Genomic DNA, 26,053 nt, shown 5'->3' on the forward strand with positions numbered 1-26,053 from the left:
CGTACGCATTACCCGTCATAAAACCTGTGATATTCATGAGCCATGCATATTAATTCATATTTTCGGCAAATTTTATGAATTAAGCCAGTCGTTCATAACTAGTGAAGCTAACATCATGAAACGGACCAAGATTCAGAGTGAAATCAAGTGAAAATAGACTTGATGCGTTCATCGTGACTAGAAGAATACTAAAATGGAAACCTGAAAATTAGAATATAGCATACCTGAATACACAGCATTTAATATCACCTGATTTTATTTCTATATTATTACTGTTTTACCAGGATATTTCAGTATCAAAATATTAGTAATTAATTATAAGTAAACACTTCCATCTTTAATGATATGGTATAAGAAAATTAATGTTTCGATAATATTCGGCGTATCAACCAATACCAAACTGAATATCTGAGGTTAATGAATAGTTGAAATGCTTAAATATGAAAAATAAATACATGAATGTGCCGCGAACATTAACTAACCACTTATCAAGAGATAATTCTCGAAATTTTAGTATTGCTGAAAAGATCAGAGATCCTTTCCCCCAAAACACTTGTCATACAAAAAAAATTGTATTAGTCATCGAAGATCCCATATGTGCGACTCGTGTTAAGCATCACTGAAATTCAACAATTATCACACAAGTTGCAAAGTAAAAAGCAGAATGAGAGACAGAGACTCAGAAAGACCGATGCGGGGATTAAAAACTAAATTTTAAGACTAATAATAATAATAATAATAATAATATGAGAAGAGTAATAATAATAATAATAATAATAATAATAATAATAATAATAATAATAATAATAATAATAATAATAATATGAGAGAAGAGAAGAAGAAATTAAGAGACTTTTCTATTAATAATTTTAACATTCTGATAACTGAATAATACTAATAATAACAATAACAATATTTATAATAATAACAATAAGAGAGGAGAGGAAGAATCTAAGAGACTTGTCTCCCAAGGCTCCTATTTGTCAAGCCAAAGTCCTATGCTTTCTTCTCAGCAAACATCCTGCATAATGTGATCCAAGTCATTAGCCCTTAAACGCCGGGAGGCACAAACGATTCACCACCCGGTAATTCAGGTTCCCCTAAGGTGGCAACACAGACTGCCTTATGTTCATTCGGGTCTGTACTCATCATTTCATTTCTTAGTCTCCGATTCTGCGTTGCTCACTTTATATTTTTAAGGGAGATATGGATGGTATCAAAGAGAGAGAGAGAGAGAGAGAGAGAGAGAGAGAGAGAGAGAGAGAGAGAGAGAGAGAGAGAGAGAGAGAGAGAGGGGATAAACTATAGGCTAGTGAAATGGGGTATAAATTGTAAGGCTTTGGAAGTCAGAAGATACTGGCGGGTTGAATGAGTTCCAGATGTGTAAAATAAAAAGGGGTAGGGGGACTTTGACAGCTACTTAGAACTAGCCTGCTAGTAAACTGTGTTTGATGACACTTCAGGAGTTAATGTACAACAGATGCGATTTATGTATCGAAATATAAAACAACTTGAAAGATGTGGACATATTTTACGACAAGATTCCTCCATGATGCAGCAAATATAGGCTTCAGTTGACAGGCAATGCCGGTTTTCTCTCAGGCCATCTTATTTTGGGGAAAAGTCTTTTGGATAATAATAATAATAATAATAATAATAATAATAATAATAATAATAATAATAATAATAATAATAATAATAATAATAATAATAATAATAATCTTATTTTGGGGAAAAGTCTTTTGGATAATAATAATAATAATAATAATAATAATAATAATAATAATAATAATAATAATAATAATAATAATAATAATACCGATTCACGAGAGTTCGGTGACAGTACAATAAAGCAAGGGTTGACTTCAAGCAAACAACGCTATTTAGCCAAAATGTCTCCCATTTTCTTCAAATTAGCAGTGACTCAGAACGTCATGAAGAAGAAACTTGAGGAGAACGGAGAGATTTATACCTTTTTAACGAATGGAAACGTTGCAGAAAGCTTCGGCAAAAGGAAATAGCACAGCAAAATTCTGCTGGGGTCTTTTCCTTCCCTTGTTTATTTTTCCCCTGCCCTATCTTGGCTTTTGTCCCAAGTTCGTTTTGGGAAACACCTGATTAATGACCTTCGAGCTATACAAAGTTGCAGAATAACACAAACTTGACCAGCAACTTGAAAGAAATTCGTCAGTATCTTTTCAGAAGTGCTTCGGAAAACGCCTTTAAGATGATCATCGACCAATACTGTTTGCAAGTCAGGAAAAGACAAAGTCTAGACAGGTAAACTTCAAATTAAAAAAAAAAAATAAGTTTGAGGACAAGAACCTTAATGTGGTCCTTCTGAAGTTTTTCGCCACAAAACCTTTGTGGAACATCCACACAGAACCTTTTCGAAAAAAATTTCCACAAGTATTTCAGAAGTTCGGTGATTAAAATACTAAATAACAAAAAATAGCACACTATCATTGGATGGTGCGAAATGCCGATTAATAAGTTTTTGTAATAGTTGATAATCTTTTATGATACCCGATAAAACATCTTTATGGGCATTTTTAACGTCAAAAAAAGGCTAGTGACAACGCTTAATCCCAATTATTAAAATCAATTCCGCGTTTTCTATTTCTATCTTTGTTAATTTCCCAATCATATTCACACTTTGTATCTAATTCTTCTTGAATACACCATAGGGCCGATGTATAAGACAAAGATATTTACGCATTACATACATACATACAAACATATATATATATATATATATATATATATATATATATATATATATATATATATATATATATATATATATATATATATATATATATATATATATATATATATATATATTACACTGTATATATATGTACTCTACACGTCTTTGAGAACTGTATAAAAATTAATAATTTCTTTTCAGTCATACGTCACATCGCGAGCTAACGCTAACAGCGGAAATGCCAAGGTATGAAAAATATCAGAGGGTTATTTGCATTCTGAAAACAACTCCCGCCTTGGCAAAAAATGACTTTGATTTCGCGACTTTCCTTGACCCCCATGGTAACCCCAGACGCCATGAGGTTGGATGTTAACTACCGCGCAACTCTTAACTGCCATGCATAAACGCCCAACGTTCTCTAGCTAAACGGGCATCTGACACTGTCTGCAGTCACGAAGTTATTACACAGATCCAATTACCCTCAGTTCGAGGCACACTCATTAACCAATTCTCAGCTAGGAGGAGGAGGAGGAGGAGGAGGAGGAGGAGGAGGAGGAGGAGGAGGAGGAGGAGGAGGAGGAGGAGGAGGAGGAGGAGGAGGAGGAGGAGGAGGAGGAGGAGGAGGAGGAGTGAAAGGAAAGCGACAGTGTCTGGGAAAGGGAAGATGGGAGAGAAACTGCCTCTGGCGGGTGATAATGCTTATGACTTCAAAGGCCACACAGGGCAAAGTATTTTCCAGCGATTAAACACTCGCTTGTACGCGAAAAACACGGCTATTTATTTGCTGTTACAGCCAGAGAATGCTGGGCTGCAACCGTTGCATCTCTTCTGCACCTACTCATTGGCGCGTCGATTTGAGCAACTGCACTTTAGGCTAACTGTATAGGTTATTAAAGAGGTACTCATAAAATATAAAGAGAATCAACCACCTACGCAAGAACTTTTGCTATCACTGACATTAACATCTGATGTACTACTTATTCCTTTGCACGTTTTCTCTACTACAATTTTGCAGTCACGCCATTTTCAAAATAAGAATTTATCATTTTACTACAACAAATCTGAAAAATATGCTTCACCAACACTATAAAATGAGATAACAAAGAATTTCAAAAATTCCACAGAGTCCAGAGTACAAAGAAATTCTCGCTAATGACCACGGACGAAGATTGCTATTCATAATGAGCAAACATTTTCACAAAAAGCCGGAAGGCCATGAACTTACAAAGCGAGCTTCTACAGAGTATAAGGACCATATATGAAAAATACAAGAGAGCAGAAGATGAAATGTTGGCGAGGTATAAAATATAAAAAAATGGTTAATTCTATTACATTAGCTAACATCACACAATAATAAGGAAAACTACGAATCATCAAATGACAAATATTTCATTAACATATTCATAAGCAATTAATAAATATTTGTATAATTAATGCCAAATAAATAAAAAAATCAATATATAATAATCATATAAAATAAATAAAGTAACAATAAAAAGTGTGCTTGAGTGCACCCTCACGCACGGGAAATCAAACCCAAGACGGTGGAAGGCCACGGTACAGTGGCTACGGAATAACTGTTTCTGATTTCTAACTGGTATAAAGCAAATAAATATACGTCCTGAGATGACCTCACAGCAGCAAACAGAAGCACAGATATTCCAGATATTTCAATCTATTCTGCATAAAACAATAAAAGGTAAGGGGTGCTAAGGACCCTAAACGATAACTGCCCCTCCCCCCCACAAAAACATCTTCAATATACTGATCGAAGAACTTTAATTAGACCTGAAGTTGCGATTTTCTCAGAGGTACAGTTACTGGTTGTAACTTACTGGTTTATGCCAGCACAGGACCTTGCCCTAATGAAGCCTGTAAGCATGGTAATATGTGAAAGGTAACAGGATGCCTGACGTGGGCCTCAAGACTCTGTTCTACCTACAGAGACTTCAAAGTTATTTGAAGTAAATTCCCCAGTATGACTAACACCGACTAATGCAGTATCTAAAACTGATATCCTCACTGCTGATGACAGCGTCTACTTAGGGCTCTGAAAGTTCGACTGTTTTCCCTTTCTTCGTGAAAATTTAGCAAGAGATAGAAGGAATGTTAAGTAAATCAAACATAATAGAACAATATGGTAAACAGGAGAGAAATACCGACACAGAAGTGATGACCCTTCCAAGAAAATATGATTAGGGAAAACTGAGTCGTTGTTCGAAAAACTAAGATACCACATATCTTAACAAATTATCATAGTTCTTCTTGTGCACTTCTGCGCTTTTGTTTAATTTCCTGGGATCTATAAAGGTTCTGAAACAATCGGCCAAATACACAGTCACAGCCTCCAAATCAGGCACTTTGAGTTAATGATTGCGACCTTGTCATGAGTCACATTCAATGTAAAGTTTATGACATTGCAAGTTTATGTTTCTCACTCCTGTTCATCATCACTGATAATGCCCAAACCATCGCAAACTTTTATATCTCAGTATATCTACTGCAATTACAATTTCTAATGTTGGATTTCAGCATCAATTTCCTAAATGGGAAGAATTTAATAACATTAAGTATTCCATATTCTTTTCATCTTTTTATAAACAGAAATCCAATTGGTGTAACTATTCAAATAAGGGGGGGGGGGGACTCAAAGATCTCATTTCACAATATAGTAAAATAACCTCTAAAATACACAGCAAAGAAAGAACCAGAGTAACATGAAAGTCTAGACAAGGGCTGGTTGATCCTTCTGTTAACTAACTGAACAGTATTGTCTTATGTTTATAAATAGTTCAACCACTCTCTGTTAATTATACTCAATCTCACATTTGCTCATCAACTGTCGAGCTAGGCTATCTAAATGGGGAGTCTTAGACTAGGGTAAATTCAATGAAGATATTTCAAACCAATAATAAATCTATATTACCAAAATTTTCGATGTTAAACCGATTCATTTTACCTTATTTTTTATCTCAATTACTTTGAAGAAAATCTTCTGTTTTTATATACTAAGCCATAGTCTAGTCCGAGGGAGTCAGTCTACCCTCTTCTCACGCAGTCAAACTTGTCAGTCAATCACACCTAACATTTACTATCTGGAGATTAACAATAGCAAGTTATTTGATTTGGTACCTGTTTCAACACTTCTTTCACCAAAGGTTGGAATTCCCTCCATTCTTAAGTTTTCTATCACCTGTATCATCTTTCCTTTTTTCCAGATGCACATAAATCAATTTCGTTTGAGTGGACACTTAATCACTCTTCTTTTTTTATGCCTTGGCTACTTACAGATATAATCATACTAAATAAATTACACTAACTATCATACTATCTTTCATATATAAAATCTAACATAAGCAAAACAAAAAACCATAAAGTATGAGAAAAACAACCATACATGGCTTTCAATAAGACAGAGATCAATCTGACTAATACATTTTAAGACAAAAAGCCACGTGCAAGCAAGGTATAGAATTAATTACAAAAAACTGCCCTTATATGTATTTCAGTGCTTCAAAACAGAATTAAAGATAACATCTATAAAGCATGCTTCAAATCTAAATCTACACAATGGGCAACATTCAGTTTAACAACTATGGAATTTATTTTCTTTCTTCAATTAGTTACTGTAAAATATTTAACTTGTAGTTCAAAATGTAATTACATTATATCAGAAATTCTGGAAATGTTTTATGAACTAAATTTAAGTTATCTAGCCTATATTTGTCTATAAAAATTAAATAAATAGTTCCCTAATGCGCAAGAGAAAATCTTAAGCCTGGTTTCATAATTGTTACTGTGAGTAAAGATTATGTGGACACAGAAGGGATAGAATCATAGAGAGGGACTTGATATAATAATATGGCAAACAGCCCAGTAATGGTGAAAGATGGATATAAAAGGTGACATGGTGTGATTAAACAGATAAATGGAAAATAGATGAGTAAAAAAGAATAGTTTTGAAGTGCACGAAGAATGCAGCGGGCATACCTACACGTTAAATCGGCCAAATGCAAAAAAAATTTTTTAAAATTAAATGGCCTCAATATTTATGAAGTGCATTAGTGCATGAAAAACAGAAGGAAGGCACAGGATAAGTGTGGTGAGCTGGGGCAACCTGATAGTGAGACCCTTGCCAAAAATTGAGAAGCAGCACTGAAGCTGAAGAGAAATGTTGTAGGGGGATTTAATTTTTCTTGCAATTGTTAAATGATGGGTGTAACAGTAACTAATTTCAATCTTATCCTTAGAATAGCTCACTGTTAAGGTATAAAAGATTCTATTACATAAATGGTTTATGTACATAATGCAGGATGAATTTCTGATATACCCACACACATATGCAAGGTCTCCATTATTGTTCTGCTTTGGTTAGGTCGATAATATTTTTGTTTTATTCACTGTGAAACGTCTCAATAATATGAATGAAAGAACCCTCAGTATAAAATTAATCTCTTGCATTAGAAAGGATATTATAAGTTGTAAAGAATGAATTGGCCAATAGAGGGAGGATTCAACAAGAAAATGTGTTGCAGTTATAGTGAAACACCCTAAAACAATAATAAAATTTATATTTAATTATCTAAGTCAGTCTTGACCCACAGGGGAGTATCTGATGAAAAACTCCACTTCACTAATATCTATAGATCAATAGTCCAGCAACAGTGTGACTTGTGTAAAATCCACTTAATAAAGGGATTTTGACAAAGGAAAAATCTATTTCTGGGGGAGGACCTGTGTCACCCAGTGAAATGGTTCCAATAGCACTCATTTCTAGGTATAACTATTGCTAAATATACCAGAGAAAAAAAGCTCTCCATAATGCCGGGGTTACTACCCCCGGATCGATCACCATAACAGTGTCGGTATGCACTAGGGGTGAGGGGACTTTTACCATGCAGATGAAATGGGGGGTTACTTTTTAAAGGTATCTCTGAAAGAACTATGGTGAGAGGCAAGGAAACAGGATGTCAAGGAATCCACATACCATATGTAACATGTAATAGTGTTAGTGTGCCCGAATACATTAGGAACATACATACTGACATAGTTAATTGTTCCACATTTAATAGAATGAAAATGTAAATAATTTTCCCATTTAGTGTGATGCCCAAGGGAATGCTAGGGTGAATGCAGCAACCTTTACCTGTGATCATGCAATTACACCCTAAGAGAAATGGTTATCCTGAAAAAGAGGGTCTCTGTGCAAAATCTAAGACTCTTCTTCTTACTCAAGCTGTGGCAGAGAACAAGCACGGAAGAGGGTAGAGATATATTCAAGGAAAAAAGGAAGGAGGCTACAAGACAGGTGGCAGAGGCAGAGAAACAGAGTTGGGAAGAATGGGATCAGAATCTCAACACACCAGGAGTAGAAAAGACAAATTATTCAGGATAGGAAAGTGGTTAAGGAAAGATGGAAGAGATGTTACAGGGGCAGACTATAAAAAAAAACTAAGGAAGTGACCATGTTCTAAAGGATGCTGGGATAACAGAGGGACCAATAACAATCATAACAGCTGAAGAGCTCATAAGAGCCCTCCCTTGGAAAAATGAAAACTCAAAAACCCCCAAGACCACCTGGAATAATAAGCGACTTGATAAAAGCAGCAAGAGAGCCAGTCATCCATTATCTTACTTCAATACAGGAAAACCTGGTAAAAACGAAGTACCTGTAATACAACCAGAGTGGGGAAAAAAGCATTACAGTAATGGTATACGAAGGAAAAGGGGATGCACCACAATATGGAAATGATACAAGAAAAGACTGCTTGAGTATGCTATGAAACACTTGGGAATGTGTTGAAGCAAAGGCTGAGGCAATTTGTTAAAATTGATAACTGTCAATTTGGCTCCATGCAAGAGAAATCAACAACAGAAGTCATCTATGTTAACAGGCAACTACTACAAAAGAGGAGGAAGTTGTGCCACATGTTCCCAGATCTTGAAATGGCATTTGAGAAGGGTAAAGAGAAAAATAATTTAATATGCATCACAACGGAAGCAACTCCCAAAAAGACTCATTGAGCTATTATTGTTACTCTACCATCACAGTGGATCTAGAGTGAAGACATTGGCATGTTAGTATCTATCAAGGATCAGTACTAAGCCATTTGCTGTGTATCATAATAATGGAAAAAGCTACAAAGGTGTGCAAAAAAGGGGCACCTGGGAGTTGCTTTATTTTATCCAGATGAAAATACATTACCAGCTGAATCTGAGGAAAAGATCATGGAAATGTGTAAAAGGGTGGAAGAGTAGAATGAAGAAGAAAAATCTGAAAATCATTTTGAGAAATACAAAGATTTTTGGTGACTGGAAAGGAAGCTACAGAAAAAAAAAAAAACTCAGGAAAGTGGCCATGTTGACATAGGAAAGGTTTTGGGGTGAAGTCTGTAAGGTGTACCACAAGTAACAGATGGTGTAACAACAAGCTCAGAAAAATACAATATGCATGGAGGATAAGATTTTCAAAGGCTAAAATGTGTCACAAAAGCAAATGAAGAAATATGGAAGTTGAGAAACATGTTGTGATACACAGGCAGGTCTTGGAAGAGGTATAATATTTCTGTTACCTGGCTTGGGGACACACTGGACTGAGAAGCAGAAGTCAAGAGAGCAGTACAAAATATAGAGTAGCAGCAGCACAGACGAAATACATAAAGGTAGCTAGACCACTAGTAAATGAAGACGAAATACATAAAGGTAGCTAGAACACTAGTAAATGAAAATATCCTGCTGGCAGAAACAATTAAGACTTCAATTGTTACCTAAGGTCTGTACACCTCTATGCAACAGAAACATGGGCGATGACAAGGATTGGAGAGTTTGATACAGCAACCATAAAATGCTAAGATTCATGGTAGGAGCATTGATGCTAAGATTTTATTACAAATAAGAAGTTGGTAGACAGATGTGGTGTCAAGAAGCTGGAAAAACAACTGAGATCTCAAAGACTGAAATGGTTTTGGCACATAATGAGAAGGGCTGTGGAACAGTTGGTCAGGAAAGCAGTAGATATGAAAGTAGCAGGATGAAGTACAGTAAGAAGGAACCAGAAATATGTGGAAATAAGGGAGAGAAGGAGACCTAGACCTCATAGGAGCTATGGCATAAAATGCCCAAGATAGAAGAAAGTGGAGAGAACTCATTTCATATCTAACCTGTTCAGAGAAAAGCTTATGAAAAAAAGTTTATGATGATCATGAAGCATGTTCAAAATATCATTGAGAAACAGTTAACAACCTATCCTCAGTCAGTGATACTGAGCAAAAAGAATGTAAATATAAATGTAAATCTGATGGGTGAAAGCAATGAGTACGAGAACAAAGTATGCCTACTGGTTCAATCTTAAACAGTGAAAGCATACAAACTGGAAAAATAAATAAAATGGTAATGCAGATATAAGTAATGCAATCCCAAGTAAGAAGATTCATGTGTTTTCAGTATACAAACCACATATGGGTAAATCACAAAAAAATTAAACAAAAATTTTGAGAAAGATTACAGGCTGCAATGAAAGATATAACAGTGGCAGAAAACTTAAAGTTGTTCAAAAATTCACCGAGGAAGTGCAATAATGATCAACCTGAAACTAAAGAGGATCTTATTATGATGAGCAGAATAGACATTAAAGGGAAGGACTATTCTGTCAGACAACTTACAAAACTGACAAAAGAAAGTTCCAGCACACATGCAGACTGGAACCCTATGAAGTAAGGCACACTAAAGTCAGTAGAAGAACTGTGTTGTGTGACAACTCGAAAGGGATACAGATAAACAGAGATGTGGTAGTAGAATGAAGAGATACATAAGGTAATTGAAAAAATGAAGAAAACCGTAAAGGTTATCAAAATTACTTTATGTAGATTAAGCAGACCACTGAGTCAAGACACCTAACTTATATACAGCTGCAGAGCAGGAAAGGAGGGGTGTAGAAGTTTACACAGAAAAGAAGAATGAGTAAAAGAGACTGGTAGCAGAGACAATGAGGGTGATGTAAGAAATAGAATCAGAAACTTTACATGGAAGTGGGAGGAATAAGGGGGGCAAAATACAGTACAAAATTAATTATAATGGAGAAATTAAAGTAGAAAATTTTATTACTATTCAAAATGAACCTTTATAAAGAACAAAATTAAGAGACCACTGACTGGCAAAGCAACCTGCCACAAAATAGCATGCACTTATGTGAAAAAAAATAAAAGAAAATGATAACAGCAAAGAAAAGAAATGATGAAACAATTGAGACAATGTTTTTAAGCTACTACAGAACAAGAGTAAATATGAAATGAAGGATGAAAATAGGACAAGGACTAAGAAAGATCACCTGAAAAGTATAGAGGAAAAATACTATGGCTTTAGTATTGTCTGAAATAATAAATAATTTGTTCAAAGTAACTGAAAAACCATTTGTTATACAGCTGACTAGAATATCTGAGAATATCATAAAAGTGAAGAGGGAAATTTTGAATAGACTATTACAACAGAAACATTAAATATAAAATATAAATAACGAGAAGGCTATTAACTACAAGTGAAAAGCAGGGAGCAGTAAAATTGTTGCAGCATGGTATGAAAGTATAAAACAGGTGCTGGAAGAAATATTAAGAGCAATGCTGAAATTAACAATTAGCAGTTTGGCTCTGCTCCAGGCCAATGAAACCATGTCTTTATCATCATTACTACTTTAACATTAAATTCTTTCTTTACAAGGTTAGATGTGAAACGATGTCTATTGTTTTCTGTCTAGTGCACTTTCTGCCTCAAATTCCATTTGGGATATAGCTAAAATAACAATGCCAAGTAAAATGGGAGAAACAATATATCTAGAAATCTACAGGTGTTTAATAGATTATAAAGGCAAGCAGTCAGACAGGCACTGTAGAGATAGAGAGTGCCATAAAGATACTTTGAATAAGTGAAGAATGTACATCATGACAACAGAACCAGAGAGAAGAATGTGACAAGAATGTTATCAAAATTTATAAGTGCTAGTGTCTACCAGTGATAGTCAATGAACCCTTTGCTTTTATAACAGTAATAAGTGTAGAGCAGGAAGTTTCTTAAGGCTACTTTTATAAATGATTTGGAGTTAACATCAGAATCACAGGACGAAATCTTTGCAAATTTTTAAGGACAGATGGGTAGAAAGAGAAAATCAACGCAAGAAAAGCCACGTTAGGGTAACCAGAGGGAAAATAAAAGTGAAAATGCAGTTTGAAAAGGGTCAGGTGGATGCTCCTTTCACGGTGTAACAGTGCTTTTAATACTGCACTGTGCTATGTACCTAATGAAGCAGACAGTGTCAAATGAGACACTCGGGTTCACAAACTTTTAATGAAATAAAGGATTTTGATGATTTGTACATAAAATGTGAGCTAATGATGCAATATGGAGTAAAAGGATTTTGTACAGCCGACCTTAAGGGAGGAAAGGCTCTGGAAGGGCAAGACTCCTGCAGCAAAAAAGAACAAGAGCACGAACACGATGCACACAAAAGCAAATCTCAACTAGCGTGAGACGAATGTCAGTGATGAACCACACACTAAGACAGCTGAGAACAATATGGAAGAGCTAACCCAACTCAGGTCACAGGTGACTCATAGGCCTACCCAATAGGCTTTTGTTTTCTATTTAAGTCAGAGACGGCCACAGCATGCCTTGCATTGAGTACTCCATCTTGGAAAGCATAGGTTCGTATTCCCAGCAGAAGAATTATAATTTAGGTACAAGAATTTTTTTTACTCAGAAAAGACATGATCCCTCCAAAGAAAATGGAGGAGATTTTGAAGAGGTATCACTACAAAATGCTTGTATACATACCTGGAGTATATTTGGTGGATCAAATTATAAATGTAGTAGGTGACATGGTTCAATCAAGTGATGAGATGGGGAGAAGGCTCATAAGATGAAGGGTCAATGATAAAGGATGTGAACCAGATGGAAATGATATAGGAAGTGGACATGATGAATGAGATAAATCATCTAACATATTAAAAAGGGAAAACCTCAAGTAAAAACACTGTGATGATGATGAAAATGATAAGAAAGTTGTTTCACTAAACCAATCATAAAGGTACCATAAGAAATAAGTACTGTAAGTGTCTTAGTTACTTAAATACAACCACTTGAATATCTGATAGTTGGGTAAGTTGAATATATTGATTATGAAAAATTTCTTTATGGTTCATTTCTTCATGGTTCATTGCAAGTTTTGGAATTTACTGTTAGTTGAAAATATAATATCCACATAAACTATCTCTGGCAATGTTGTACTGTATATTCTGTATTCAAGGACTGGTTTTGCATGGAAGCTCAAAAATATTTACAAGAAAAATATTTGTCAGATTCAACATGATGTTCCTTTACACTAAAGAATACTTTAATCCTACAACAGTCATCATCTGCTCCACTTTATTTTCAAATTTATCATTCCATAAACTGACCATTTCATTAAAACATTGCTGTTATGCTGAATTATTCAAAATGAGGTTCCACATAACATAAATAAAAAAAAGACAACAGAAAGAAATAACAAATGAATTACAATATGCATAAATTATCACATTTATTGAAGTATACATATATTTTAAGAACAATAAAAGTCAAGAAAGGTAAAGCAAGAATGCATGGCACTTTCAAGCAGTATAGTATTATACCCTTTTTTTCAACTTGTTTAATGGCACCATAAATATTGTCAGTATTATACCCTGTTTTCCAACTTGTTTAATGGCATCATAAATATTGTCAGAAGACTGTTCCAGGTATTAAAGTAATTCCAAGATAAAATATCATTTCAAACCTGAAAGTTTCTACATTTACCCTTAGTGTTACTGAAAAAAGTCTATTAAACATGAATTTTTAAAAATCTACATACATTCCATTTATACCCAAACAATACTTAAGAACCATCAGTTCTAAACTTGTAAAATGTTTCAAACAAAAATATGGCATATTAAAAAGGTTGCTAGGCTTTAAATCTTTAAAGGGTAAACTTAAGGCCCAGTTTTATGAATGTAAGACACAAAATAAACCATGAAAAGATAAAAATAGAAATTAAACATACAGGATCAATATAGAACAAAGAAAAGACCCACAAAACAGAGGAAGAAACTTAAAACTTTAAAATACATCATAATCAGGTCATTTAATCTACAATCCTTACTATTCACATGGCTAGTCCAATAATTCATTAAATATATTCCATACAGTATCCCATAACCAAAAAAAAGAAGACAAATAAAAAGAAGTACAGCTGAAAAGTTCCAAAGAAGTGTGATTTTTCTTAAAGCAACTGGTGGCTCTCGCAAAACTTTAATGGACATAAATTGGACAATCTCATTTGCTATCAAAGTAAAAGAATGAACTAATTGTAACGAATTTCATTGAGGGTCAAGATAAACATACAACCAGGACTCCCGTGTTAATGATCATTCCTTTCATTTCTTTTTTATGAATGGAGCTCATGAATGGAAGGTTCTTTATAAATATCTGGAAATAGCCACAAAATTACACTAAGAGTTTCTGCCATAACAAAAATATCACGTTCCAGTCTCAAGCAACTAGGTATTTAGATAAAAGACTTTCAACCCACCTGCATGAACAACAATAGCACACAAAATATTGTATGAATCTCTTCAATGAAGAATTTCACTTACATTACCGGAAATGCAAAGATTAATACCTTACAATTATCAATCAGAATACTGTATAGTATGAAATTCTAACAGATGAATTCAAGATTTGAAACCAATCTGATTAACTCTACAATAATGTTACAGTATATGTATCTGTATGACATTTAATCTGAAGGATATCAAGAACAATAATTACAAATGTTAAGCACAGTACAAAAAAATGGAGCTCCAAGTACATTTGCTATTGTTAAAGATGTTAGGAAATTATACCACGGAATGTAATAAGTTGAATAATTTTCAAGAAACATTTGTGCTGAATAAATACATACCAAAAGTTGTAGCTTACAAGTTCTCTCTCAGTAAATGCTTTTTCACGTGTTCTTCCAAACTAAGGTACTCTTGAATTTCAAGATCACTTACCTATAAAAAAAAAGAAAATAGTAGATATAGAGGGTACTCAATAAGACTTCATTGCCAGAATTGGTTTACAGTATTACCTGTCTTAGCTACACTACTGACAACTTAATGAAGTACTGTCATTAAGCTATACTTCTCTAATCCAAAAAAATGTGAATCACAAAAATACACTTTCAAACAATTTGAAAATAGTGAGCAACTGACTATTGGAACAATAGCGCTTCCAACAGGTAAAATGTGAGTGTTACCAGTTTTGGAAAGATTCATCACACATTTATGCATGAAGTGCTAGTCTATTATAACTCCAGGAAGGAAGAATTGTGTTGACTCCCTGTTGCGGGACTGTTTTTGTTTTTACACCATGTAACTGGTCAGTTAAACATGCTTGACCTGACTTTCCTAGTGAGACTGATTTTTGTGTCTAAATGAACTTTACTTTTGAAATGGGTAGAATGCAGTATTTTGGGTTACTAAACAATGAATATAAATGCAAAATTGCAATATGTTGCAGTTTGCTTGCAGTATAATACTTTTGCTAGCAATGAAAATTCACCACAGATGCACAAAATATATAAATTTTGTAATAATAATTAGCACTGTTAAACTGCAAAATAATTACTCATTATACTGATTAGAACTAAAAGAGAGGCACTGATGATGATGAGAGTTATCTTATAGATGCAACAGCCTTATATCTTTTAATTCTACAAAATTCTCCTTTCACGTAAATCCATTTCGTGGAATTGGAAGATGGCACCCACCTAAAAGTTAGAAAACGTTTGAAAACACAAAAACAAATCCTGTTAATTTGCGTGTAACTGGTCTCTGAAGGGGAATTATATCAATAGGACCCTTTGCAAATTGCTTCAAACAAGGAATAATCAAGGTGGTATTATCTGCCAGGTGTCAGGATGTATGGCTGGGAGTCACGTAAGTGCTGGTGATAAATGACAAAAATAGGAATTCCGATTATATCTTCAAAAGCTAATCGTCATCAAAAGCTGATTAGATGTCTTATAGAAGACTCCTAAGTCTAAGTAAATGCTCTGGTGATTAATCTCCAATGGTAAAGTCTTGAAACAAAGAGCAATAAACACAAAACAGTAACATTCTGGTTCTTCCAGACAGCACAGAGATTCTGATATGATGCAGGAAGTTTAATCTCTTAGCTTCCTGAGGGAATGTTAGACGAATGACTTCTTAAGTTAATAAACAATAAAAATCATTAGGAAACCATTTTCAAGATAAAATCAATAAGTGAAACTTTCACTAAGGGAAATTTTATCATAGCAAAAAGTGCCCAGGAGAAAATCAACTTTAGGTTATGATTCAACATTTATGAACCCCCCCACCTCTTTGATTCAGAGAGGAAAGCACCTAGTGCTGGAGTCAACAAAAATTCAGGTCCATGAAGCAAGAACCCTGGAAAGAGAGCTGGTCTTCACAAAGATAACCAAAACAGCATTTCTTTCTTTCTTCTCTGCATAACAGAAATTCTGTAGTAAATACAATACTGAGTTACTAAAATAGTCTTCCATCTCGTGCCAACAGCAAAAGAAGGTTACTTCTTTGAAAAAGGCAGCTTAAGACTGCTTCTCTTGACCTTGCTATACAATCTCACAGAGAAGAACTGCTGCATCTCTAGTCTGGGTGACAGCAGCAACAATAAGACAGGGGAAGACTGGGCTGTGTCTGAAGGTAACTCAAAATACTAATAAGAGATGGCATTTCTATAAACTGTTTTCACAAGATCTAAGGCCCAACAGATCATCACATGAAACTTAGTCAATCTGCACTCTTCACAAAATGAGCAAAAACACATCAAATCTTAGGTTTTTTGATGGATGAATGATGGCAACAAGATACACTACAGTATGTGTAAACACTCCTCTTGGGTATTTCTTATAACTTTCCAAACCTACCTACCTACAGATGGGACTCATGCACCATTTTCATTATAAAAATGTTGCTGGCAATGAACAAAATTAATGAAAAGCTTTGCCAAATGGTTGCTTGTATTGCTAAAACCTGAAGAAGAGAGAGTTGTATGCAGGGTGGGTCAGTACTTTGTCTGCATGTGGAAGTTATACTTCTGGACAACAGGTAAGTTACTCTGCACAAGAGTAATGTCTATCCTCTCCTATGAATTCTCTGAGACAAGAAACTACATCACGATCTGAATGAGTTTCTTATGAATCAATGCAATAAAAAAACAACACTTAAGAACCTTGTGCAGCTGTATACCACAAACATGAGCCCAAAGGAATACAGGTTCCAATAACCTCATGAGAACTTGAACAGGAAGTGAACCTCCAGCATGGCCACCATTAACAGCATTCTTGGAACAAAAAGTAACAAGTGGAAAATCTTATGGGTCTGTTGACAATATTAACCTGCACAACAATATTATTTATCTTTTCATTCAAGGGCTTGAACTTCCAAATCAACTTGGTATCACAAGAAATGTACTAGCTCGCTGAAAGCAAATCAGTGAATAAGGCTTGACAACACTACTGGGAGAGTTAAATGTTGATCCTATTTCCAATAAAGATGAACCACTACAATAACTGTCAAGTTTGCAGCTACTTTTTGTTATTTGCTTGTGAATTTCTAATTGCTTGGACTGCAAAGGAGCTTATCATTATTAAATACAAATTCCAGGACCTCTCAAGTGAGAGGCAAGGGTGCTCACAACGAGACCAATGATGTCAAACATAAGTTATAACCTAAATACCATAGCTGTGAAAGACTAACTGGTAAGAAAGATGTACAGCCTGCCCAAGTTACTCCCCAAGCGACTATACTTAGGTCCCAACTTCCTTTAAGACCTCTATGACCAGAATGGTAGCATCTCTATCATCCAATTGGTCCTGTGTTTGATCCCAACCCAAGGTAACAATTCATTTCTATATTTTTCATGTTTCATTGTGATGATACATTAATTATGATAATTCAATAATCAAATTCACTAAGTTTAAATACAGGAAAATATAAATACAGGGAAATATATATGCCTTCTTAAGGGCTCTCATTATGGGAGGAGTCTGTTTTTTGCTTCTAGTTGACAGAAGAAGCCTGACTTCCTAAGACTTGAAAATAAGAATGAAAAGCTTGATGCATTCACTACTGACTGGTAATATATGACATATAACCCTGAAAAGCTGTCCAATGACATCCAGAACAACCATTCTCTGTTATTTCATGGTTTGTCTACATTAATTCTACAATCACCTCGACTCCCTGTAAATCCTGATACAATATTCAAGTGGAAAGGGAAATACAGTTTGTGACATTTCCTTATCTAAGGAAAGGATGCCTTTGGATGACAGTCCTACAATAAACAAAACCCTAAGTTCCTAGATAAAGGACATATGCTGATCGAGTGATTCTGAAGATGACTAATGAAATCTCCAAAAATCAAGCCAGATCTCATATGAGGCATCCTTATAAAAGTACACTAAGTCTTCTTTTAAAGCTTCTGTGCTGAAATTGCTGTATTCTACAGTAATCCACCAAATGCTAAGAACCTAAAAATACATTGAAACCTCTAAGTAATGCTCCTCTAGTCAAGACACGTAAGGAAAGCAGAGCTTTTCTCCAATGACCAAATTGATGCAGCAAGAGAAAATAAAGACATCCTTTGACCAAGAACAAGTAGCATGGATCCCCCAATTAGAACAATGTCTACTGAAAGTTCTCTGACACTGGCATGTGTTCTAAGGTTCATTCATGGTGACTGTCTAAAGTCTGTTATCAATATGTAACACCAATCATGGTAAATATGCTGTCACACATGCATCAATCATGGTAAATAAATTGTCACGTAACTGGAACAAATTAAACCCATTATCTGTACAGACCACGTTACTAATTGTCATGGATCAATGAGGATGAAGCCATGCACTATAATGGCTGAGGATATGGGAGAAACTGTCAATCACCACATTCAAATGTATTTAACCATCTATATCACATTGCCCATTTCACCAGTTACTAAAAAGCCTGTTCTTAAACGAGGTTATTGCCGTTGGGTGTGCATGTGATTGAATTGAACAAGCCCAGCAATGTATTAATATCGACAGCTATTATCACAGTGAGTCTAGTTACGGTTCAGTGTTTCATGATACCCATGTATTCTTGTTACTGCCAATGGCCATTGTCGAATTCTACACAACTGTTTTTGTTCAAAAGCTTTTGGAACACTCTTCACAAAGTCAATGAAGAAAAGTAACACGGAGATAGTAATCAATTGTGTTCTATAGCATCACGGACATAAAGGCTACTATGGTGATGACGATTATCGAGTAGCAGTTATTCACATTTAATATAAATGTCCAACACAACCTAGGCTGTTCCCATTAACTGGTATGTGGCAAAACCTTGTCAACAGGAACTGCTTATGATTCTTTAGCCAAAAATTTATGAATGCTGCATACTCATGGACAAAGATTTGCCTTTTTCATCTCAAAGCAGACTTTATGTTTATTGACATTTTCATCTCAAAACAGACCTTATGTTCATTGACATTTTCATCTCAAAGCAGACTTTATGTTCAGTAACATAAAATTAAGTGCATAGAACATATGCACCCTCAATGATCAACTGACAGAGTGCTAACTATAAACAAAAAGAACTGAAGTCCATACCTGCAGCATTTTTGAGGACTGTCATACACTGCGCATGCTCGCCGTGCTCAGCCAGATCCAGGGCCGTAAGACCGTTCGCATCTTTTGCCAGTAGATCTGCTCCATAATCCAGAAGCAAACGTATGTTCTCCACAGCACCATGTTCAGAAGCTATGTGAAGGCAAGTCTGAAAAACATATCTGCTTTAGTATATAATCACTCGAGATGTTAGATACTTACATTTCTATGGGTCATTTCACATATCTATGAGTATACGACAAGTCCCATCTCAATGAAAAATATTGTACAAAGAAACGCCCTTGCAAAACTAGGTAGTTCCCGCATATACCAAACATCTGACAAGAAATTAAGAAAATCTTTTGTTTTATAGGTTTCCCCAAGTAACAAGTAAGACAACCACTTCAGACCACTCAAATGAAGAAGTCTCTAAATACAGTGTGAAAGGTAACACTCATAAGCAACACAGCAAAGAAAAACCGCAGTCATCCTTACTCTTCCTTCTGCACGAGGTCCCGAGGCCATATTGGCATCAGCCCCTGCCTGAAGGAGAATTCTAAGGCAACGGGACGACTCTGTTGTAGCTGCCGCGTGTAATGGGGTTCGTCCCCAAGCATCTCGACAATCAAGGTGACTTATTTGTTCGCCATTCAGCAGATCTTCCAGTAACTCCGCGTTATCCCACAAAGCTGCCTGAAAGGATAGACACTGGTCAGTGATCTTATACCTCCGTCCAAAAACAAAATGACAAAATGCTAAATAAGTATAAGAAAAATATAAGTCTCTAGCATAATAAAGTTCTTCAATTCATTATTCAATAAAGTTGGAGTATAACTCCTGTGACCTACAGTTAAAGTATGTAAATTTTACGGTTAGCTTCCCATTCAATCACAGTTACGCATTTATAATGTGATACTAAATAATCAAAAGATAAACATGTAAGGCTTTATAAAACGTATCATATTCGAAGGGAAAAATAAATAATAATTCATAAGCCAATAAATACTGATAAATCATGGAACTGCTACAACATGACATGAAATCAAAGACTGTAAAAGGTAATCCACAACAATAACTACAGCGGGAAGCCACTTTATAGATAAAAGATTAACCAGTTCAAAAATCTTCCACACTTTCACATCCGCTCCTCACGTGGTGACATCCTGGCCGGAATGCACTCCTTTGCTTTCTGGATATTAAGGCGTTTTATTATTGTTTTAACACTTCTGCCTTCCCGTTATCACGTACGTTTCACATCCTGTATCCTTTCTCCTTCACAACACACTAGAGGTTTAAAGTATGTATTTTCCACTTACCTAAGCTCTCCTATTTTCGACGCATATCCACACCTTTTCATACACTGATACATGCTCTCATCTACAATAACTTTTTTTATAGCTTAACCTTTCAACCGTTCGTACTCCAAATACAGCAGAAATACAATTTACTTCCGAGGTGCATTAATCATTTATATCATACAAACTCACTTTATTCGCATAGAGACGACCAACTCACACTCCAACTTATGCCTACTCTGGAGAATTTTCCTTAGCTGAAAGTTTAGAGGAGCTCCGACTGATCAGATTGTCTCACCTCATACTTACCTCTTTTCTCATTAAACCATCATTTGTGACCATTAGCCAGGTAAAACTGATTTAAATGCGTCTTACAATAGCTATATATAAAAGATTCACCACTCCATTTTCATCACTTCCTCAGCCTTGCGTTCGCAAACATTCATTTTCAACTTCCTCCTTATACAAACACTTTCAAGCACTTTTACCCTTCACTGAACTTTTCTTCATTATCACCAATCAACAAAGTATAGCCTACTCTTGTGATATTGACATGCTTTCCCACCTTTCATCCACGTTATGCTTTCTTATCCTATAAACTTGCACCAACATACAATGCTCTCTCCTTAACTACACTTATCACTCCACGCACATGGATCATTAAGCTAATTAGTATCAACAACTCTTCACACATGAATATCAAACAACCAAAGAAAAACTATTGTTTTAGAGTTGGACTGGGCCCACACTAAGGCAAACGATTCAGCACAGAGCAAGGCAGAAATCTATAGACAGAACGACACTCCCGTCTACAAAATATTACATAAAATTCAGCATAAAACTTCTAATTGTATTTGATAATCTATTAAACCATGCCAGATACAGATCATAACACAAATCTTTTAAATACACCCACAACCCAACTAACGTCGACCTTGCCTTAATTTGCACTACTCTTCCCCCTATCAAAGCGTTCTTATATACTCAAACATGCAAAAAAAAAAAAAAAAAAAAAAAAAAAAACCACGCAAATTCATTTTGATCAATACTCTAAACTACAATTACCGAATCTGTCCTTTGATGAATATCATGTTATAACAAATACCCAGCCACAACTTAGCTACTTACGTGAATAACATACTGAAAAGGAAAAAAATCTTTTAGGGACATAATATAATGCAATCCATGAAATGCAAATTTTCAACTTAATACCTCAAACAGTATTTTCCCTTTGCTCATTTCGTAAAATGCGCCGCAAAATTCTGGTATCTTTCCCCCTGCCTGTTCACGTGATTTTTTTTTTTTTTATTATTATTATTGCTATACTTCTCTGTATCACGAAAAAGTTCATTTTCTTTTATCAGCAACAATCCGATCAGCCCAATCTGTCACTTCCGTGTCAACCTGCCCCCACCAGTCCCTACTTATATACCTAAAAGCTCATCTTCTATCTATTAATAGTGGCATCTACCCTTGCCAGTTCATTGGAACCGGCTGCAAGTCCCACTCCAAACCACACCTTGTAATACAAATCCTCAGCAGTCAATGCAGATTCGGGAAGAAGATCCCAAGGCGTTTTGGAGAAGGGAAATTTTATTTTCCCATTTTCCCTTTCCTCTTCCTCCTGTGCTTCTTCTCCCTCTTCCTTCTCAGAAGCTGATTTATCCGCGAGAGAAGACCTGAGCTTCTCCACAACGGAGATTACAGCTTCGCGAAACGACTCGAACAGATGGAACTTGGGCTCTCCGCCCTCGGATGATTTCTTCGGAATCCTCATGGTCTCCTTCATCTAACGGCGGACTCTCATTGTCTGTCTGATTCACAATATGATTAAACCTTCACTTAATCATAAGTCAATCGTGAGCACGAGCCACTGAGGGCATTCTTCGTTCCGTGTCGTTTCTATTCTCTTTCTTGATCCACTCAACACCAGAAGTACATATTTACTTTGACATTCTTCGTTTGACTTCACGAACAGTCATCTACGAAATCAAACAAGACGTACGGCGAGGACATATTCAATGTCCTTCACATAATTTCTGATCAGTATTCAAACACTCGCCTAGAAATATTGCGCTGTAATTCATTACGAGAGAAAGGCAAATAATTGCTCTCATTAAATCTAAATTGCTCGTCATATCAAATGTTTGAAAACGGTAATCAGTTTTTTCTTTTGCAAATGGAGAGAGAGAGAGAGAGAGAGAGAGAGAGAGAGAGAGAGAGAGAGAGAGAGAGAGAGAGAGAGAGAGAGAATGTTTCTATTCATCTTTAACCCGTTATATATAGTAGTTATAAGCCCACTACACTGTTCTAAATTTCAGCTTTTCTGACCATCCTTTACATCAATTTTATTATATATAAAAATTATGATTACTGATACAATACACACAACAAAATAGTAAGATTTTTATTTAGTGGTTTGGGGTATCTAAATGCAACTTTCTCTACAAGTTACTAAAATGTACCAATCGTATGGCAATACAAGAACAACTAGAAAGCAAGAAAGCACAGTCAAAGATTACAAACTACTGTTTTTCCCATTAGTACAGTTGACCGTATATATATACCCCACGTCATATACGACTTCTCCAAACGCTAGGACTCGATTACTTTAGTTGCTGATATACTCAGCATTCTTTGCATACTCTTCCCTGCACATTACAAAGCGTCGTTTTCCTGAATTATACTCTGTATATCAGTAACAATAACTGAAGCGACAAAAACATTCTGGGTCTTGATCTCCCTCCACAAAAAAAAAGTGGGCAGTACGCAGTACGGAGATAGGTATATTTAGTGTTTATTAAGGGGGTGGGGTTTCCAGGGCGGGCACGGCGCCCTAAGTTAGGTTAGGAAGGTAAGGTCTGGTTAGGTAAGGACACGGCCTTCTAGGAAAGGTTAGGATTTCTCACGCCTACCCCTGTCTCCCTACTCTGAATCCGCTCCGAAAATGCAATCAATTCTCCTTGGAAGGGCAAATATTTTCACAAAACGTCAAAAAAATCTTTAATTTTACACGTAATACTGCTATCAGACAGGCACAAAAACATAATATCTTAGGTGGAGGTGGAAACAACAAACAATTGGCGTCTTTGCTGCAAGAGATGCTGCAGCCATTTATTGTGTCATCAATTAATGAATGACTGAAAGTCGTCGACGTCCAATAATAATCACGCTGGTATGACGTCGACTTTAAAATGTTTTAACATCAACCACAAAAACTATATCTCCTGCCAGACAGAGGGTTTTTTTATATATTTAAAATTATATCTTTCAAATAAGTGAGACCCATATATATATATATACATATGTGTGTATATACTATGTATACACACATATATATCTATATATATGATATATATATATATATACATATATATATATATATATATATATATATATATATATATATATATATATATATATATATATATATATATATATATATATATATATATATACCAAGCGTTTATATAAAAATATATTAGACACACCAAAAGGATAGTTCGAACGAAACCAAATGTCGCTAGTTCATGACAAACAAAGAAAATACAATAAACATCCATAAAACAATATAAGCATCCGAAGCATTAATATGACCAAAGAAAGGAAACCCCAATATCATACCTAAAAAGACTGCTAAAATTATACGTTTTATTTTTGAGATCGTGAGGGAAGAAGAAGAAGAAGAAGAAGAAGAAGAAGGAGGAGGAGGAGGAGTGATAAAATTATACATTTTATGTTTGAGATCATGAGGGAAGAAGATGAAAAAGGAGGAGGAGGAGGAGGAGGAAGAGGAGGAGGCATATAAATTCTCGAGTGCCTAATTGCCCTGGCAGCCCCATCCCGCATTCTCCTCCCGAATTTCCGACATCCAATAAGCGCAGATTCATTTCCACACTCCTGAGGCTTTTCAGAGGCTGCACTTTTCTTCTTATTTATTTCCCGGCGACATTTTCCAGATAAAAGGATAAATGGAAAGCCGAGTAAGTGGCGGTGGCCCAGCAGCCTTAATAGGATTAATGACCCCCTAAGCCAGAGGGCAGAGTTCTCAACTCTTGATTTCTCTCTAATGGGCACAAGACGGCGACAACTTTTCTCATTCAGCCGCGTGAAATTGGACTCATGCGCCGAACTTCAATTAAAACTATTTCCATGCTACTTTACATTACCTCTCGCTGAGTCAAATTAAAGATAAATTAACGTGCATGCGTAGACATACACACACGATCATAAACAAACAAATTGCGACCACAAATGTTACAAGAAAGAATATATTTACCCTTTATTTACCCTGTGTTAAAGCAAGTGGAAAATATTCAGATGTATATGAAAAATATCCTCAGAATCTAATGATACACTACATAAATACAAATATTATGGCAATAAACACAGTTTGTAAGTTATGCAATAAATGTAATCTCTGCCAAAGCAATTTCCTTGTGAAACTGGAGAAGTGTTATATACAGTAATTCATTTGCCAACCAACGCACAGAAAGGGCAAAAGTGTATCTGTTTGTAATAATGCAACTATACCTCATGGGCTGAAACTGAATACATCATAAAAAAAATAATCAAGATAGGACCATCACCACATATAAACTATCATAAAATACCGAATGGATGCATATAACCACCAACAAAAATGATCAATTAGTTCAGAAATCATAAGACAATACCAACCAGGCTTCGAAAGTAACCTGGGTTTCTATTACCCAAGGCCAATACAGTATTGGCCTTACTATTACCAACCAAAAGGACATAGTCATGGATAACTTCTTTTCTCAGACGAACAAGTCGATATCTATCCAAGGGATATTCAACGAGCAAGATCGCGTGCTGGTACAGACCGCTTCTACCTAACAGAATACGAAGAGCACAGATTCTAGGAGCATGTGATCCAACAGAGAACTGTTTGAGGTAGATGTACTTATTAAATACTTTTACAAACTATTCCTCTTAAACAACCGATGAGGCGCCCACGTAATGAAGATTTTCCTTAAAATGACGACGTTATTAGATATATAAGGGATGGGTTTGCCCTTGAGTTTGTGGAATATCTCCATAAGAGAAGCAAAATAAAATAAAAAGATACAAATACCATTCTACATGAATAAATTCATACATGAATGGCAATTGGAAAATAAATGCTAAGTGCATAAATGCACAGGACGTCCAAAGTATCATTACACAATCTCTTACATTTACAGGATCAACATCTTTAATGTTGTTTCACAGGTCTCACTAAAAGAAGCCACAGTCTTCTGTCATGGACAGTGTCACACAGTAGCGTCTTAACAGAATGATAACCACAAAGACCAACAAAATCGAGTTTATAAATATAAACTCAAGTAG

The 26,053-nt window shown here is 35.4% G+C and overlaps 1 protein-coding gene across 4 annotated transcripts in view; it reads right to left on the minus strand.

The window, feature by feature from the left end:
• Lrrk (Leucine-rich repeat kinase) overlaps positions 1 to 26,053 on the minus strand; it is a 660,345-nt gene that overhangs the window by 453,065 nt on the left and 181,227 nt on the right. For all 4 annotated transcript variants that reach the window (XM_067121011.1, XM_067121010.1, XM_067121012.1 and 1 more), the window contains exons 3-4: positions 19,902 to 20,099; positions 19,410 to 19,575 (exon numbers count right to left, since the gene is read on the minus strand). In XM_067121011.1, the coding sequence (XP_066977112.1) occupies positions 19,410 to 19,575; positions 19,902 to 20,099 (364 nt within the window). The remainder of the gene's footprint in view (positions 1 to 19,409; positions 19,576 to 19,901; positions 20,100 to 26,053) is intronic.

Source organism: Macrobrachium rosenbergii, chromosome 19, assembly GCF_040412425.1.
Source record: "Macrobrachium rosenbergii isolate ZJJX-2024 chromosome 19, ASM4041242v1, whole genome shotgun sequence".
Taxonomy (NCBI): domain Eukaryota; kingdom Metazoa; phylum Arthropoda; class Malacostraca; order Decapoda; family Palaemonidae; genus Macrobrachium; species Macrobrachium rosenbergii.